The 14,874-nt window shown below is 44.1% G+C and overlaps 1 protein-coding gene and 1 pseudogene across 2 annotated transcripts; one reads left to right on the top strand and one right to left on the bottom strand.

The window, feature by feature from the left end:
* Positions 1–708: 708 nt before the first annotated feature.
* LOC311033448 (cullin-2-like) lies at positions 709–2,844 on the bottom strand (the record flags this gene model as incomplete). The annotated part of the gene is made up of 1 exon (XM_084040959.1): positions 709–2,844. One exon carries the CDS (start codon positions 2,842–2,844, stop codon positions 709–711), a length of 2,136 nt encoding a protein of 711 aa, XP_083897085.1.
* Positions 2,845–7,335: 4,491 nt separating this feature from the next.
* On the top strand, positions 7,336–9,152 carry LOC311065547 (cullin-2-like; annotated as a pseudogene). Its single transcript has 2 exons — positions 7,336–7,375; positions 7,482–9,152. The product of its transcript is annotated as a cullin-2-like (transcript).
* Positions 9,153–14,874: the final 5,722 nt, after the last annotated feature.

The following is a 14,874-nucleotide window of genomic DNA, read 5'->3' as shown; positions in this document are numbered from 1 at the left end:
TTTCAGGAGGGGTTCCTGGTTGCCACCGGTAGGGTGGTGGTTCTCAAAAGAGGTCCTTAAGGGGGTTCCAGGGGTTCCAGATGAATGATTGATACAGGTCTTACAGCCTTATTTTTACCCCCTTGTTCTCCCCAATTTAGTCGTCATCCGATTATTTCCTCCACACACACATTTCTGTGTTGTCACTGCTGTTGTATCCTACTGACTCACCTGCCAGTGAGGAGCCCCCACTAGGAGGACTACTCCTCCCGCCCAACATTCCCTGCTGACAGGCTCCGCCCACAGCCCGTAGGAGTACATCCATGTAATGACCAATATCACCGTTCGGTATAAAAATATATACATTCAAAGGTTTGCACACATTTTCACGATTTTTCAAAAATAGCAGATCTACAAGCTCACAGTGCGGCACTTGGTGCCGCGCTATGAGCTTGTATATCTGCTATTTTTGAATAGCCAAAGTATAAAATGTTAAGATTATTGTGATGCTACATTAACACATTTTGCTGGGAACCCCCTGGAGCCCCCCAAGGACCTCAGGGGGTCCCCGGACCCCACTTTGAAAACCAATGGCATAGACGCCTGACAAAGCCACGGTGTGTTCGAGCCCACAACCTCCGAGGTGCAGGCGGGCGGCCACTGTGCCACCCCGAGCGCCTGTGGGTCTGTAATTCTGAGAGTTTATTAACGAAACCCATTTGGTTCCATTCATACACTATCAGAGTTTAATACGTAGTTGTACTCGTCTGCCGAGCTCCGGCTGCGCTCGATGTACTCCATGTCGATGAGCACCTCGATGCACTTTTTGATCATGCTAACTTGGGGGTTGAATCTGATGCTGGGGTTGATGCTGGCCTTGGACTGGTAGCGGAGCTCTTGGATAAGGGTGTTGTGTCGCAGCACCCTGCGGACCTTCATGATTTTCATTATGGCAGCTTGTAAATAATACTTGCGGTCCACACATTCTCTGGTTCTCTTCATTGACACTGGAACCCTGAACCGTTTTGTTAGACCGGTGAAGTCCATATTTAATGAGAACACGGACTCTTCATCTATTTCCTCCTTTTGCAAGTGGTGGTTGAGAATCTTGGCGTCCAACAGGGACTTGATAGTCCTCTCTAGCTCCACCAGCTCCATCTGCGTGCTGTCCTGCAGCTCCTTGTAGGTCACCGTTTGGCTGCCGTTGAAGGCCAACAGCACGGCCATTTGGTATGTTGTCACGATGGCCACGTAGGGCTTGGACAGGTAGTTCATCTTGACCTCTCCTGTGCTGATATTGTGCATCCAGGTCAACCTTCTACCGCTGAAACGCGGGATATAGAACGATTCAAACATCCGTACCTTCTCCTCTAGCTCTTGAGGTAAGTGTACTTGTGTTAGGGTATATTGTACAGGCCAGGCTCCTGCACGTAATACTTTGATATTGAAGCTGATGTCTACCACAGTCGTTTTATGGAAAACAAGGTTATTGAAGTTATTGTTGAGTTCGGCGCTCGCGCTCATGTCCATGTACATTCTGTGGAGCTTGTATTTGAACTCGTAGCCGCATATTTGCTTTAGCTTGTTGATCATGGCTTCTTCGGAGTCCATTGACAACGAAAGGCCATGTATTAACCGCTTTGCTAGCATTCTGGCATAGATCTTCTGAAATATATCCTTGTCGTCAATGTACTTGAACACTATGCTGAAGCTGGTCAGTTTGTCCTCCACCTTGCTCCCCGTCCTTCCCTTTGCAGACTTCCGCAGCAGCTTGTCACAGTACCTGGCCAGCAGTTCGGGGGCCGGTACAGAACTGACGGAATTCAAAGAGTAGTTAACCACAGAATTCAAAGCCTTATCAAGTGCAATTATAAAATAGCGATCCCCGCTCAGAACCGTGTTAACGAGCTGAACAAATTTACCGTGAACGTCCAGCACAGACTCGACAAACCGGGTGGGCAGATCTTCCTGGGAGAGGTTCCTAGTGGCCCGGAGGCCCTCCTTGTGGATGTGGTCCTGCAGCTCCTGGATCATGTGGGATAAGCCACCAGACACGGTCTGCAGTAAGGTGTACATGTTGGCCATGTCGTCTGCCTTCTCTTGCCGGATGATGTTCTGACAGTCCTCAAGGAGGAACTCCAGGTGTGCGCCAACCATCCTCTGCTGGCATTGCTGGATGACTTTCGAGGTGGTGCTGGGTTGCAGGTACCTCTGACATCGCTCCTCCTCTTCTTTCAACCTGGCTCTGACCTTTTTCATATACTGTGAACAGTTGGACATTTGCAGTAGCAGATTGGATTCCTGTCCGTACAACTTCCGCATTTGTGTCAGAAATGGCTCCTCAAAAGTTTCTTGATAAAAGTCAGGCGAGAGCTTTTTCTTGTGCTCTTCTACTTTACCAAAGGAGTAAAATGAAGTAATGACTTTATTTTTGTTTTTGTTGAGCTGCATCCGGATCAGCCCAGCTTCACAGGGCTGGAGTATGAACTCCTTCCACATGTCTAACGCCATCTCTCGGATCTCAGAGCTCTGATTTTCTCCTGCTTGCAGTCGATCTGTGTGCAGAGGGCTTCGATGACTGTACAAACAGTTCATTTTGTCAGCGCCCTTGCTGTACCCATCCAAGTATCGTTGGTACATCTGAAAAGCGTCCTCGTTTGACACCACAAGGTTCACGGACAACTGCCGGACATGATCTCTCAGAAACAACTTGGTCTGTGTGTACAATCTTTCTGGGTTTGCATCATACAAGCGATACATGTCCTGGATGCTGCCGTTCAATCTAGCTCTCACCGCATCATCAAGCATCAGAAGGGCCTTGAGTGTGGTCTGGAGATTGTTCCATGCCTCGTCAAAAACCACCATATTGAACCTCAAGGACATTTGTATGGCTTATTGTAAGACTCTGGACTATGTCTCAATTCTAAAATAGCCACTCTCACTGTGGCTGTTCTCCTATTAAGAACACATGGTTTACTACTGTCCTCTCTGCTCTCCTCTAACCATTAGTAATCACATGGAGCAGCACTCCTTGCTTTATAGCCTCCGCCACCACAGTGACGTATATGACCCTTAAAGCCTCCAGCACCACAGTGACGTATATGATCCTTATTGCCTGCATCACTACACATCTGCCAAATTTGGCGCTTCTATCACAAAATTAACGATTGGTCTGATATCTTGAGCTGTGCCACCCCACCAGTGTTGCCAGATTCTGTGAGAGAAACAAGCAACCAGGTCTAGGAAAACCAGCCCTAAAGAAGCGACTATGGGCCACATGCAGGGGTGCAATGCTCACTGGACGGCCTTGCACGGCGTGCCGGAACCTATCTGACCAGGAGCAAGCGCAGGCACACGCATAGATTTAAAACTACATTCAATTCACACGTCAACAAAGTTTACAAAGGCTCCCGACTCACGCCATGTACATTAACATAGGAATGAGCCTAGATGCATATCAGTTGTGTGACCTATAGTGTAGGTGTTAAGCGACGTGCGCGTCACGCCATTAAAACACAGTGCAAGCACTTCCCAAATGAGCATAGCAACACTGGCCACATGAGTGCTTTGTGCAACATGTACATCAGCTATTTGAAAATAGCAGATCTACAAGCTCACAACGCGTCGCATTGTGAGCTTGTAGATCGGCTATTTTCAAATACAATCTTGCGGGGAAATTATAAAAAGCAGATCTGGCAACCCTGCACCCCACTACTAATACAATTCAAAACTGGGAGTCCTTGAAATAAACATATGTTACCACTGCTCCACGTCATGTGGTTCTCAAACTTTTCCGACCCCCAAGTTGATATGTATTTGACAGCCGACCCCCGCCATCTGAAAATGTTTTGTGCCAGGGACTTCCAGAGGAGAAGATTTAGTTTGAAATAATTCAAAATTATCCCACATTTTTCCAAACATTTCAAAAAATTGCAGATGTAAAAGCTGTAAAATTGTAGATCTGCTATTTTTGAATAGCCAACGTATAAATGGATAAAATCCATTTATTTATACTATTCTTTGGCTATCCCCCCCCTCCCCCGATCTACAAGCTCACAACGTGTCGCGCTGCGACGCGGTGTGAGCTTGTAGATCTGCTCTTTTCAGAATGCAACACCCGAGCACAACCAAGCATGAAATGCCTTTAGTTCTACTGGATCTCATTTTAGTCTAGTTTTATTTGTTGTTAGTAGTCTTGTATTTAGTCTTAGTTTCAGTCGTCATAGCTGTTACAGGTTTAACATATCGATGTGATCGGTTATCTGCATGTATCACTGAGAGCATATAGCCCGGATGCATGGGGCTTGTATTCATTCACCATTCAGTTTAATACAGAGCCTGAACCTGACCACTGTGTCTGTCATCCTTCTTTTAGTTCTTTATATATTGCATACTATACTTTCAAACAATAGCTTAGTTTTTATTTCGTCAGTGAAACAAGGTAGTATTTTTCGTCATAGTTTTAGTCAACAAAATTAACACAGACTTCAAGGCATATTTGTTGTTGAAAAAGTGAATGTTTGAATATTTTTTTTACTCTGATTTGAATTGACAGTTCTGAGGAAGTGCTTTGTCATGTATCTGTATGACCAGTAGATGGCAGCATCGTCCTGTTGAAATATAGAAGAGATGCAGTCTACTTTAGGGGTCTTCAACGATTTTTCAATATATGTTGTCACGTGTCACATATTGTTGCTGATTGTTGCGGATGCAACCAGTTACACTTTCAAAGGCACCACTCTCTTCACACTGGGTGTGATTTCTTCTTTCTGAGGACCCCCTAGGGGTCCCGGACCCCCTGTTGAAGACCCTGGATTTAGTGTTTTTAGATTTTTGTCTAAATGCCTGTCTAAATTTACCTAAGTAAAAGTATCAATACTGTAATACAGAAATACTCCGGAGTCCGGAATTCAAAATTTTGAATTTGGAGTAAAAGTACAAAAGTATGTCAAAATGTACTTAAAGTACCAAAAGTATAAAGTACTCATTATGCAGAATGTCCCATTTCAAGTTTTCAAATGTATAAAATGTTTACAATTCGTTTGAAAATAGCAGATCTACAAGCTTGTAGATCGGCTATTTTCAAATGGCCGAAATGTACATAGGGCTGAAGTGGTTAATGCATGTTTTGTAATAATAATCAAAATCGGGCAAAGTAACTAGTAACTAAAGTTGTCAAATACTTGTAGTGGAGTAAAAGTATAAATATGTGTCTCTGAGATGTAGTGGAGTAGAAGTAAAAGTAATGGGAAAAAATCCTCAAAAGTGTACAGTACTTGAGTAAATGTACTTAGTTACTTTACACCACTGTGCAGTATACAGAATCCCCAGTGAGTAACTAACAACACATGCTGTAGTATTGTAACCACATTGTCTCATTGAGGCACTGTGTTGCGTTTCCTGTAATATTTCCTGCCGTTGACATCATTACAATCCATTCCAACCAGTGACGAAGTTCATCATTGTCTCTCCCTCTCGAACAGAAGAATAAAATCATTCCGATCGTAGCTGAGACACATTCCCAGCTGCACACACACCTTTGTCTCACAGTCTCTGTGGTCAACATTATGACCCAGTGGTGGAAAAAGTAAAGATCTTTTTACTTAAGTAAAAGTATCTATACTGCAAATGTAGTGAAAGTCCAAAAAAAAAGTTATTGGTATAAAAATATACTTAAAGTACCAAAAGTAGGAAGTACTCATCATGCAGAATGTGCCATTTCAGAAGTTTTCAAATGTATTCAAAAATCTTTTGAAAATAGCAGATCTACAAGCTCACAATGTGACGCATTGTGAGCTTGTAGATCGGCTATTTTCAAATGGCCGAAATGTATATAGGACTCAATTGGTAAATGTATGTTAATAATCAAAATCTACAAAGTAACTAGTAACTAAAGTTTACTTATTATTATAGTGGAGTAAAAGTGCAATATCTGCCTCTGAGATGTAGTGGAGTAGAAGTAAAAGTACTGAACATCTGAAGTACTCCAGTAAAGTAAAAAAAATACCTCAAAATTTTGCATAAGTACAGTAGGCCTACTTACAGTAAATGTACTTAGTTACTTTACACGAACTGGTTGACATCATTACAATCCATTCCTTTCGGTGACGAAGTCCGTCATTGTCTCTCCCTCTCAGAACAGAAGAATAAAATCATTCCGATCGTAGCTGAGAGACATTCCCAGCTGCACACACACACACACACACACACACACACACACACACACACACACACACACACACACCTTTGTCTCAGAGTCTTTGTGGTCAACATTATTATTACCCTCGGTGGTCAGCTGCAGCTTAAAGAGCGTTATGACCCAAAAATAGTGTGGCTTCAGTTTTTAGAACAAAAATGTCCCCAAAACCCATAAAAAACAAACAATTGACCTATTCAGAGTCCTGAATAGTTGGATGGATGTGTGAATGTGACTCAGGGGAGGCTGTGGTTTATTATACTAGAAACAAACTTAGTGACTTCTCCGATCTCAACCTTCCCATGTATGGAGATAACCATAGATGGGGTCAACCGACCTACCCAAGTCTGACATCATAGAATCTCTCCTAGACTTCTATACATGGAGACAACTAACATGCCTAGCTCTGACATCAGAGAACCCCATGTGGGGCTAACCGAAACGTCCAGGACTGACGTCATAGACCATCTTTGGGCATATCTGACATCGCCCGCTCCATATATGGATATGACTGACATCACCAGCGCCGCAGCCAACGATATTAAAGGAAACATAACTCCCTGGTTAATTGAGTTCCATCAGCCACCCCAAGCGACCTTAACTCCCTCCAGAGAAACAAGCATCAGTATAGCCCACAAGTAGTTGGTTTTACAGCCTAACGCATTGCATATTGGTTTACCTACTGTACTTCTTGCTTACCATCATAGCGCCTTTCGGATCTGGTCAAACAACCAGTCGAGTGTTTAGTGTTTTATACAGTCCAGAGTCTTAAAAGCCGTATACACGTATCCTTGAGGCCCAGGATGGTGGATTTTGGCGAGGCATGGAACAATCTCCAGACAACACTCAAGGCCGTTCTGATGCTTGATGATGTGGAGAGAGATAGATGGAACGGCAGCATCCTTGACATGTATCGCTTGTATGATGCAAACCCAGAAAGATTGTACACACAGACCAAGTTGTTTCTGAAAGACCATGTACGGCAGTTGTCCGTGAACCTTGTGCAGTCAAACAAGGACGCTTCTCAGATGTACAAAAAATACTGGGAATGGTACAGCAAGGGTGCTGAAAGATTAGACCCTTTGTACAGTTGTATCAGCACTCTGCACAAAGGTCTTCTGCAAGCAGAAAATGAAAATCAGAAGTGCGGGATCCGAGAGATGGCGTTAGACATGTGGAAGGAGTTCATACTCCAGCCCTGTGAAGCTGAACTGATCCGGACGCAGCTCAACAAAAAACAGGAGAAAAAAAAAAGGGAAAAAAAAGGTCATTACTTCATTCCACCTACTTCACTCCTTTGGTCAAGTCGAAGAGCACAAGAACAAGCTCCTAACTGACTTTTATCGGGAAATTCTCGAGGAGCCATTTCTGACACAACTGGGGAAGCTTTATGCAAAGGAATCCAATCGGCTACTGCAAATGTCCAACTGCTCACAGTATATGAAAAAGGTCAGAGCCAGGTTGAAAGAAGAGGAGGAGCGATGTCAGAGGTACCTGCAACCCAGCACCACCTCGAAAGTCATCCAGCAATGCCAGCAGAGGATGGTTGGCGCACACCGGAAGTTCCTCCTTGAGGACTGTCAGAACATCATCCGGCAAGAGAAGGCAGACGACATGGCCAACATGTACACCTTACTGCAGACCGTGTCTGGTCGCTTATCCCACATGATCCAGGAGCTGCAGGACCACATCCACAAGGAGGGCCTCCGGGCCACTAGGAACCTCTCCCAGGAAGATCTGCCCACCCGGTTTTTCGAGTCTGTGCTGGACATTCACGGTAAATTTGTTCAGCTCATTGACACGGTTCTGAACGGGGATCGCTATTTTATAAGAGCACTTGATGAGGCTTTGAATTCCGTGGTGAACTACTCAGAACCTCTGAATTCTGTCTCCTGTAAAGCCCCAGAACTGCTGGCCAGGTACTGTGACGAGCTGCTGAAGAAGTCTGAAAAGGGAAGGACGGGGAGCGAGGTGAAGGAAAAACTGACCACCTTCAGCATAGTGTTCAAGTACATTAACGACAAGGATATATTTCAGAAGATCTCTGCCAGAATGCTAGCAAATCGGTTAATACATGGCCTTTCGTTGTCAATGGACTCCGAAGAAGCCATGATCAACACACTAACGCAAATATGCGGCTACGAGTTCACGGCCAAGCTCAATGGAATGTTGACGGACGTGAGGTCAATAAATCCCGACCTCAACGAGAAGTTCACCAACTTTGTTCTCCAAAAAAACAAAAAGACTGGGATAGACATCATCTCTCACTTCCAAGTATTACAGGCAGGAGCCTGGCCCATAAATAACAACCCCTCCACATTCGTCTTACCTCAAGAGCTAGAGGAGAAGGCACGTATGTTTGAATCGTTCTATATCCCGCGTTTCAGCGGTAGAAGGTTGACCTGGATGCACAATATCAGCACAGGAGAGGTCAAGATGAACTACCTGTCCAAGCCCTACGTGGCCATCGTGACAACATACCAAATGGCCGTGCTGTTGGCCTTCAACGACCGCCAAACGGTGACCAACGAGAAGCTGCAGGACAGCACGCAGATGGAGCTGGTGGAGCTAGAGAGGACTATCAAGTCCCTGTTGGAACACAAGATTCTCAACCATCACTTGCAAAAGGAGGAAATAGATGAAGTCTGTGTTTTCATTAAATATGGACTTCACCAGTCTAACAAAACGGTTCAGGGTTCCAGTGTCAGTTCCAGTGTCAATGAAGAGAATCATAGAATTTGAGGACTGCAGGTATTATTTACAAGCTGCCATAGTGAGAATCATGAAGGTCCGCAGGGTGCTGCGACACAACACCCTTATCCAAGAGCTCTGCTACCAGTCCAAGGCCAGCATCAACCCCAGCATCAGATTCAACCCCCAAGTTAGCATGATCAAAAGGTGCATCGAGGTGCTCATCGACATGGAGTACATCGAGCGCAGCCAGAGCTCGGCAAACGAGTACAACTACGTAGCGTGAAAACAAGAAGTGACAGGAGCGCAGAGGTGTAAAGTAACTAAGTACATTTACTCAAGTACTGTACTTAACTCATTGAGTGCCAATGACGCCTTCTGACGGACGTTTTCACTGTGCCATCACTGCCAATGACGTCTTTTGACGTTTTTTTGGGGGGGTTCATTTTTTTTATCTCAAAGGAAGTAGGAGAAAACGATTTTCAAAAAGTTAATGATCCATCCACTTCAATGTTAAAAAATAAACAGAGAAAAAAAATCAAATTTTTCCTACCATTGTAAACACTGTATTTCTGAGTGAGACATGCCACTTTCAAACGTCAAACAACAAATGTCAACGAGGTCACAATGACCTCGTTGACATTTATGAAACCACACCTGAATCACCTCAGTGATTAGCAACCATCAGGGGATCAATCACACTGAGACTAATTGAAAAGGTAAAAGAATAGCCTAATCCTGGCACAGGGATCAACAAGCTTGAAATAAGCCTGGCACTTAAGTACAATTTTCAGGTATTTTTTACTTCACTGGAGTATTTCCAATTTTCAGACACTACTACTACTTTTGGGACTTTAAGTACACTTTGATGCCAATACTTTTGTACTTTTACTCAAGTAAATTCAGAATTCCGGAGTATTTCTACATTGAAGTATTCTTACTTTTCATTAAGTAAGAAGCACTTTTTCCAGCACTGGTTGATAATGGGTGAAGTTGTCCTTTAAAAACATTGGTGTACTCACCACTGCGCGTGTGTGTGCGCGCGCACGCACGCACACGCACGCACACGCACACACACACACACACACACACACACACACACACACACACACACACACACACAGCAGGTGTTGTTTTTCATGAACATTGTATGTATAATTATCTTTTTGCTATTTTTTACCATCCCAATGTCACTCATTGTGTCAGCGATGACAATACATGGTCAACAGCATTCCACAAATACTCAAATATGCACAGACACACACACACACACACACACACACACACACACACACACACACACACACACACACACACACACACACACACACACACACTCTTATCTCCATATTTCAATATCTTTTGTCCCTGGAATGAAAAAAGGTTGAGGACCACTGCGGGTTTCAAACCTTTTAATGTCAAGGACCCCCAATATTATAATGTCAAGGACCCCCAATATTATAATGTCAAGGACCCCCAAAATTATAATGTCAAGGACCCCCAATATTATATGTAGTATTTGGCCGCGGACCCCATCTCAAAAATATTTTGTGCGGGGGATCCCCATCCCCCAACGCAAAGTTTTGCGTTAAAAATGCTTGTTATGGCCTAGGCCGTGGCGTCGCGGTCTAGGCACCCTGGTTGAAAATCTTTAATAGCAGCGTGCCGCAGGTTCGCGTCCCGTTCCCGACGGCCTTTGCTGCATGTCTTCCCCCATCTCTCTCCCCATTCTTCCTGTCAGACTACTTTCTCTGTCCCTCTCCAAATAAAGCAATAAAAAGCCCCAAAAGAAATCTTTAAAAAAAAAAATGCTTTTTTTTTTTTTTTTTTAAGTATTCAAAGATGTATGTTCAAGATGTTGTTACGTGTTATGAGCTTGTATTTCTGCCATCTTTTAAAAAGCTGAAGTATAACATAGGGTTAAAGTGGTTACAATGATTGTGATGCTATTATCCACTAATTATTCTGGGGTTTCCCCTTGGAACCCTCCCTCCCGGGGGTCCCCTGGTCCCACTTTGAGAACCCCCTGCTAGGGCTTTCACCAACTAGTCGACTCGTCAACTAGTATAACCACTAGTCCATTGGTTCTCAAAGTGGGGTCCGGGGACCCCCAGGGGTACTTGAGGGGGTTCCAGCGGGTCCCCAGCTAGATGATGGACAGGAACCATATGGACCCTTATGGCACTGTAACTCTGAGAGTGTACAAATGGAACCAAATGGACCCTAACGGGTCCATTTGGTTCCATTTGTACACTCTCAGAGTTAAATTAACATTGATTTTACAATATGAATTGGGGTCCCAGAGGTAGAAATGCCATTAAATGGGGGTCCGTAGCCTCGAATGCATGTCAAACTGGGGGTCCTTGAAATTAAAAGGGTTGAGAATCACTGCTATAGAGCCGTAAAAATCTTCTCTTATGGGGGTCCCTGGCATAGCTAATAAGTGTCAATTTGGGGGTCCTTGACATGAAAAAGTTTGAGAACCACTGCACTAGTCGACCTTGTTGGTACTAGTCAAATAGTCAAATAATAATAATAATAATAATAATAATGTAAAAAAAGTTGTTGTTTTTTTCATTGTTTTAATGCCATAGTAATGGCACTATTATCCTCCTGCCTTTATTTGTTTTCATCAAAAGGGGGTCAAAAGTATGCCCAATAATAGCCTGTTATGGGGCAATAACACCCTTTTGACTGAGGATCCTTGGAAACGCTGCTGTGCCAGAAGCACTTCCCTTAAAACGGCATGAAAATAAAGGCAGGAGGATAATAATAATAGTAATGGCTTTAAAACAATGGCAAAAATATATATATATACATATATAATATTTTTTTATTTTTAAGAGTCGACTACCACTGGGTCAAATGAGTGGACTAGTAAAAATGATTAGTTGTGAAAGGCCTACCCCTGGACTAACTGCTGAAGTGCATGACATATGTGTGTCAGTGTCATTCCCAAAAAAAAAGGGGGAAAAACAGCATTCCATACATTCCATACGTTCCTGGAAGTGTCTTCCAGCTCTATTGTCACCGTGTGACGTGTCTTTCCTGTCGCGATGCGACGCATTGTGAGCTTGTAGATCTGCTGCCAGAGTTCATTTGATTAAAGACATATAATAAAGATGAAACTGTAGAGACGATGTTGTCCCGGCCATGACCTATTGACCTATGACCATCAAATGTCTTCCCCCTCTCTCGCCCTCATCCTCTCCTCCTCCTCTCTCTCTCTCTCTCTCTCTCTCTCTCTCTCTCTCTCTCTCTCTCTCTCTCTCTCTCTCCTCCCTCCCCCCCTCTGAGGGTTACACAACAAATGCTTTGCTCAACATTGTCCTATTTTGTTGGGTAATTAATTGCAAACACCCACACACGTGTATACAGTACACTACTGCATTGCCTGCAAAAACACGCGCGCTTGCGCTCGCGTGGACACACACACACACACACACACACACACACACACACACACACACACACAGACGCACGCACGCACGCACGCACGCACGCACGCACGCACGCACGCACGCACGCACGCACGCACGCACGCACGCACGCACACACACACACACACACACACACACACACACACACACACACACACACACACACACACACACACACACACCGTGCACGCACGCACGCACACACACACACACACACACACACACACACACACACACACACACACACACACACACACACACACACACACACACACACACACACACACACACACACACACACACACACACACACACACACACACACTAACTATGTCTCTCTATTATTTCGGATTTCTCCATTGCTAAAGAATGTAAGTGTCTGTGTGTGTGTGCCAGAGTCTCCGAGAGACTGTGTGTGTGTGTGTGTGTGTGTGTGTGTGTGTGCACGCGCGTGTGCGTGCGTGTATGTGCGTGTGTGTCTGTGTGTCCGTCCGTGTGTGTGTTCCCACTTGGAACTCCATGCCTTTCGGTCGTGCAATCACAGAAATCTGTGGAATTTCAGCCGATAGGAAAATAATTGCCGCCGCTTAGCTCCAGTTTGTCTACGTAACAAACACAAACAAGAGTCAACATCATAACACACACACACACACGCACAGACACACGCACACACGCACGCATGCACACACACACACACACACACACCCGTGCGCACCCGCACACGCACACGCACGCACACGCACACACACACACACACACACACACACACACACACACACACACACACACACACACACACACACACACACACATGCGTGTGTTTTTTTCTTTCTTTTTTTTTGGGGGGGGGGGGGGGGCTGAAGTTCTAGTGCTGACCTGCTCGAGGTACCTACAAAAAAACAGGTAGAAGCAGCATTCTGCTTATTACATCTAAGACACACAGCCTCTGTGGATAGCTTTAAAGCACAGCTCAAGACCTATTTCTTCACTCTTGCTTTTAGTTGATTTTTTTAATCTCTGTGTTGTTATTCATGTCCTCACTGTTTTTCCTGATTCACTGCCTTTTTTCTCTCTCTCTCTCTCTCTCTCTCTCTCTCTCTCTCTCTCTGTATATATATATATATATATATATATATATATATATATATATATATATATTCATTTTTAATGTTGTTTTATGCTTTTTCTTCTCTTTTTTGCTTTATTGTCCAATTATTTGTACTTTTTCTGTAAAGCACTTTGAGCTGCATGTCAAGTCATGAAAGGTGCTACACCAATAAAGTTTATTATTATTAGTATTATTACCTGAAAAGCCTATCAAGAGCTCCTGTATTGCCGTTGGTCCTCAACTAATCTTATAGCCACTTGAATCTCTTTGGTCTCGCTGCCACCGGTTGGTAAACGTGAGGCGAACTTCGCCTCACTTGGGACTTTACAACTGTTACGAAGTCATACAGAGGCGACTGAACACTTCGTTTGCGCTGCCCCGTTCGTGCCGCTTGATGCAATGACATTAAACGGTACATTTGTTTTAGTTGTTGTTTTCCCCATTCTTTCCAGTCGTGCTGTGTGTCTACACACACACACACACACACACACACTCACAAACAGAAAACGTGACAATGCCTTATTTAACAACAGCCTGTCTGAAAGCGATGTCTAAATTCCATGTTTGTACAACACATTTAATTAAGGCAGAAAACATCAAAAATGTTGAAAGGTGTTAAAAAAAATCACACCCAATGTGAAGTGGGCGGTGTGTGGTCATCACAACATGACTCACTTTAAAAAAAAGGACAAATGACTTTTTTAAAGTCCATACTGCTATTCATAGGGCTGCACATGTGTCATGTGTTTCGCTAGCCAATCACAGTCCTGAATTTGCAAAGTCAGCCAATCGCATTACAGTTAGTGGTGATGACACTAGCTGTAATGTGATTGGCTGACTAACTAATAATTAACAATGGAAGGGTTAGGGGGTATAGAAATCTTTTGGTCGGTGTCCAAAACTCACTTATAGGGGGCGGCTACACCGCCCCAAAAATATAAATGCCACTTTACATGCTCACAACGTGTCACGTCTTCTCTTTGGTAGGTTCCATCGCTTGGAGGAACGCCTCCTCTTTTGTCCTCTGTCTCTCGCTATGGCTGCCAGTTCCCACCTGACATTGTGTGGGAGTCCTGACTGATCCAGACCGTACTGAATAACCCATAATTTGCATATCGTCTTTAGACTAGGACGTAAGTCTAGGATGTACATGTTATTGTGGAGGCTGTAATTGAATCCTCCAAAGAGGATGATACGATCTCCCACCATGCACCACATCCTAGGCCTCCCATGTTTCCCCTTGAGCTCAAACCTCTTCCAGGACGAGGTCTCTTGATTGAATTTCCACAGAAAACTTTTGCTCCAGAATTGACCACCAAGCATGAACAGCTCTCCTTTATAGGCAAAGGCTGAATGGAACCTTTCTCCTCCTGGGGGAAGCTGTGCAGAAGGTGTGTTCAGCCAGCAGTTGGTCTCTGTGTCGAACACTCCCATTATGTTGTTGTAGTATAATGCGTAAC

This window comes from Gymnoscopelus microlampas (genome assembly GCF_963454915.1).
Source record: "Gymnoscopelus microlampas genome assembly, chromosome: 2".
Taxonomy (NCBI): Eukaryota; Metazoa; Chordata; class Actinopteri; order Myctophiformes; family Myctophidae; genus Gymnoscopelus; species Gymnoscopelus microlampas.
Note: the sequence above shows the minus strand (reverse complement) of the source record. Positions and strands in the feature narration are given on the sequence as shown.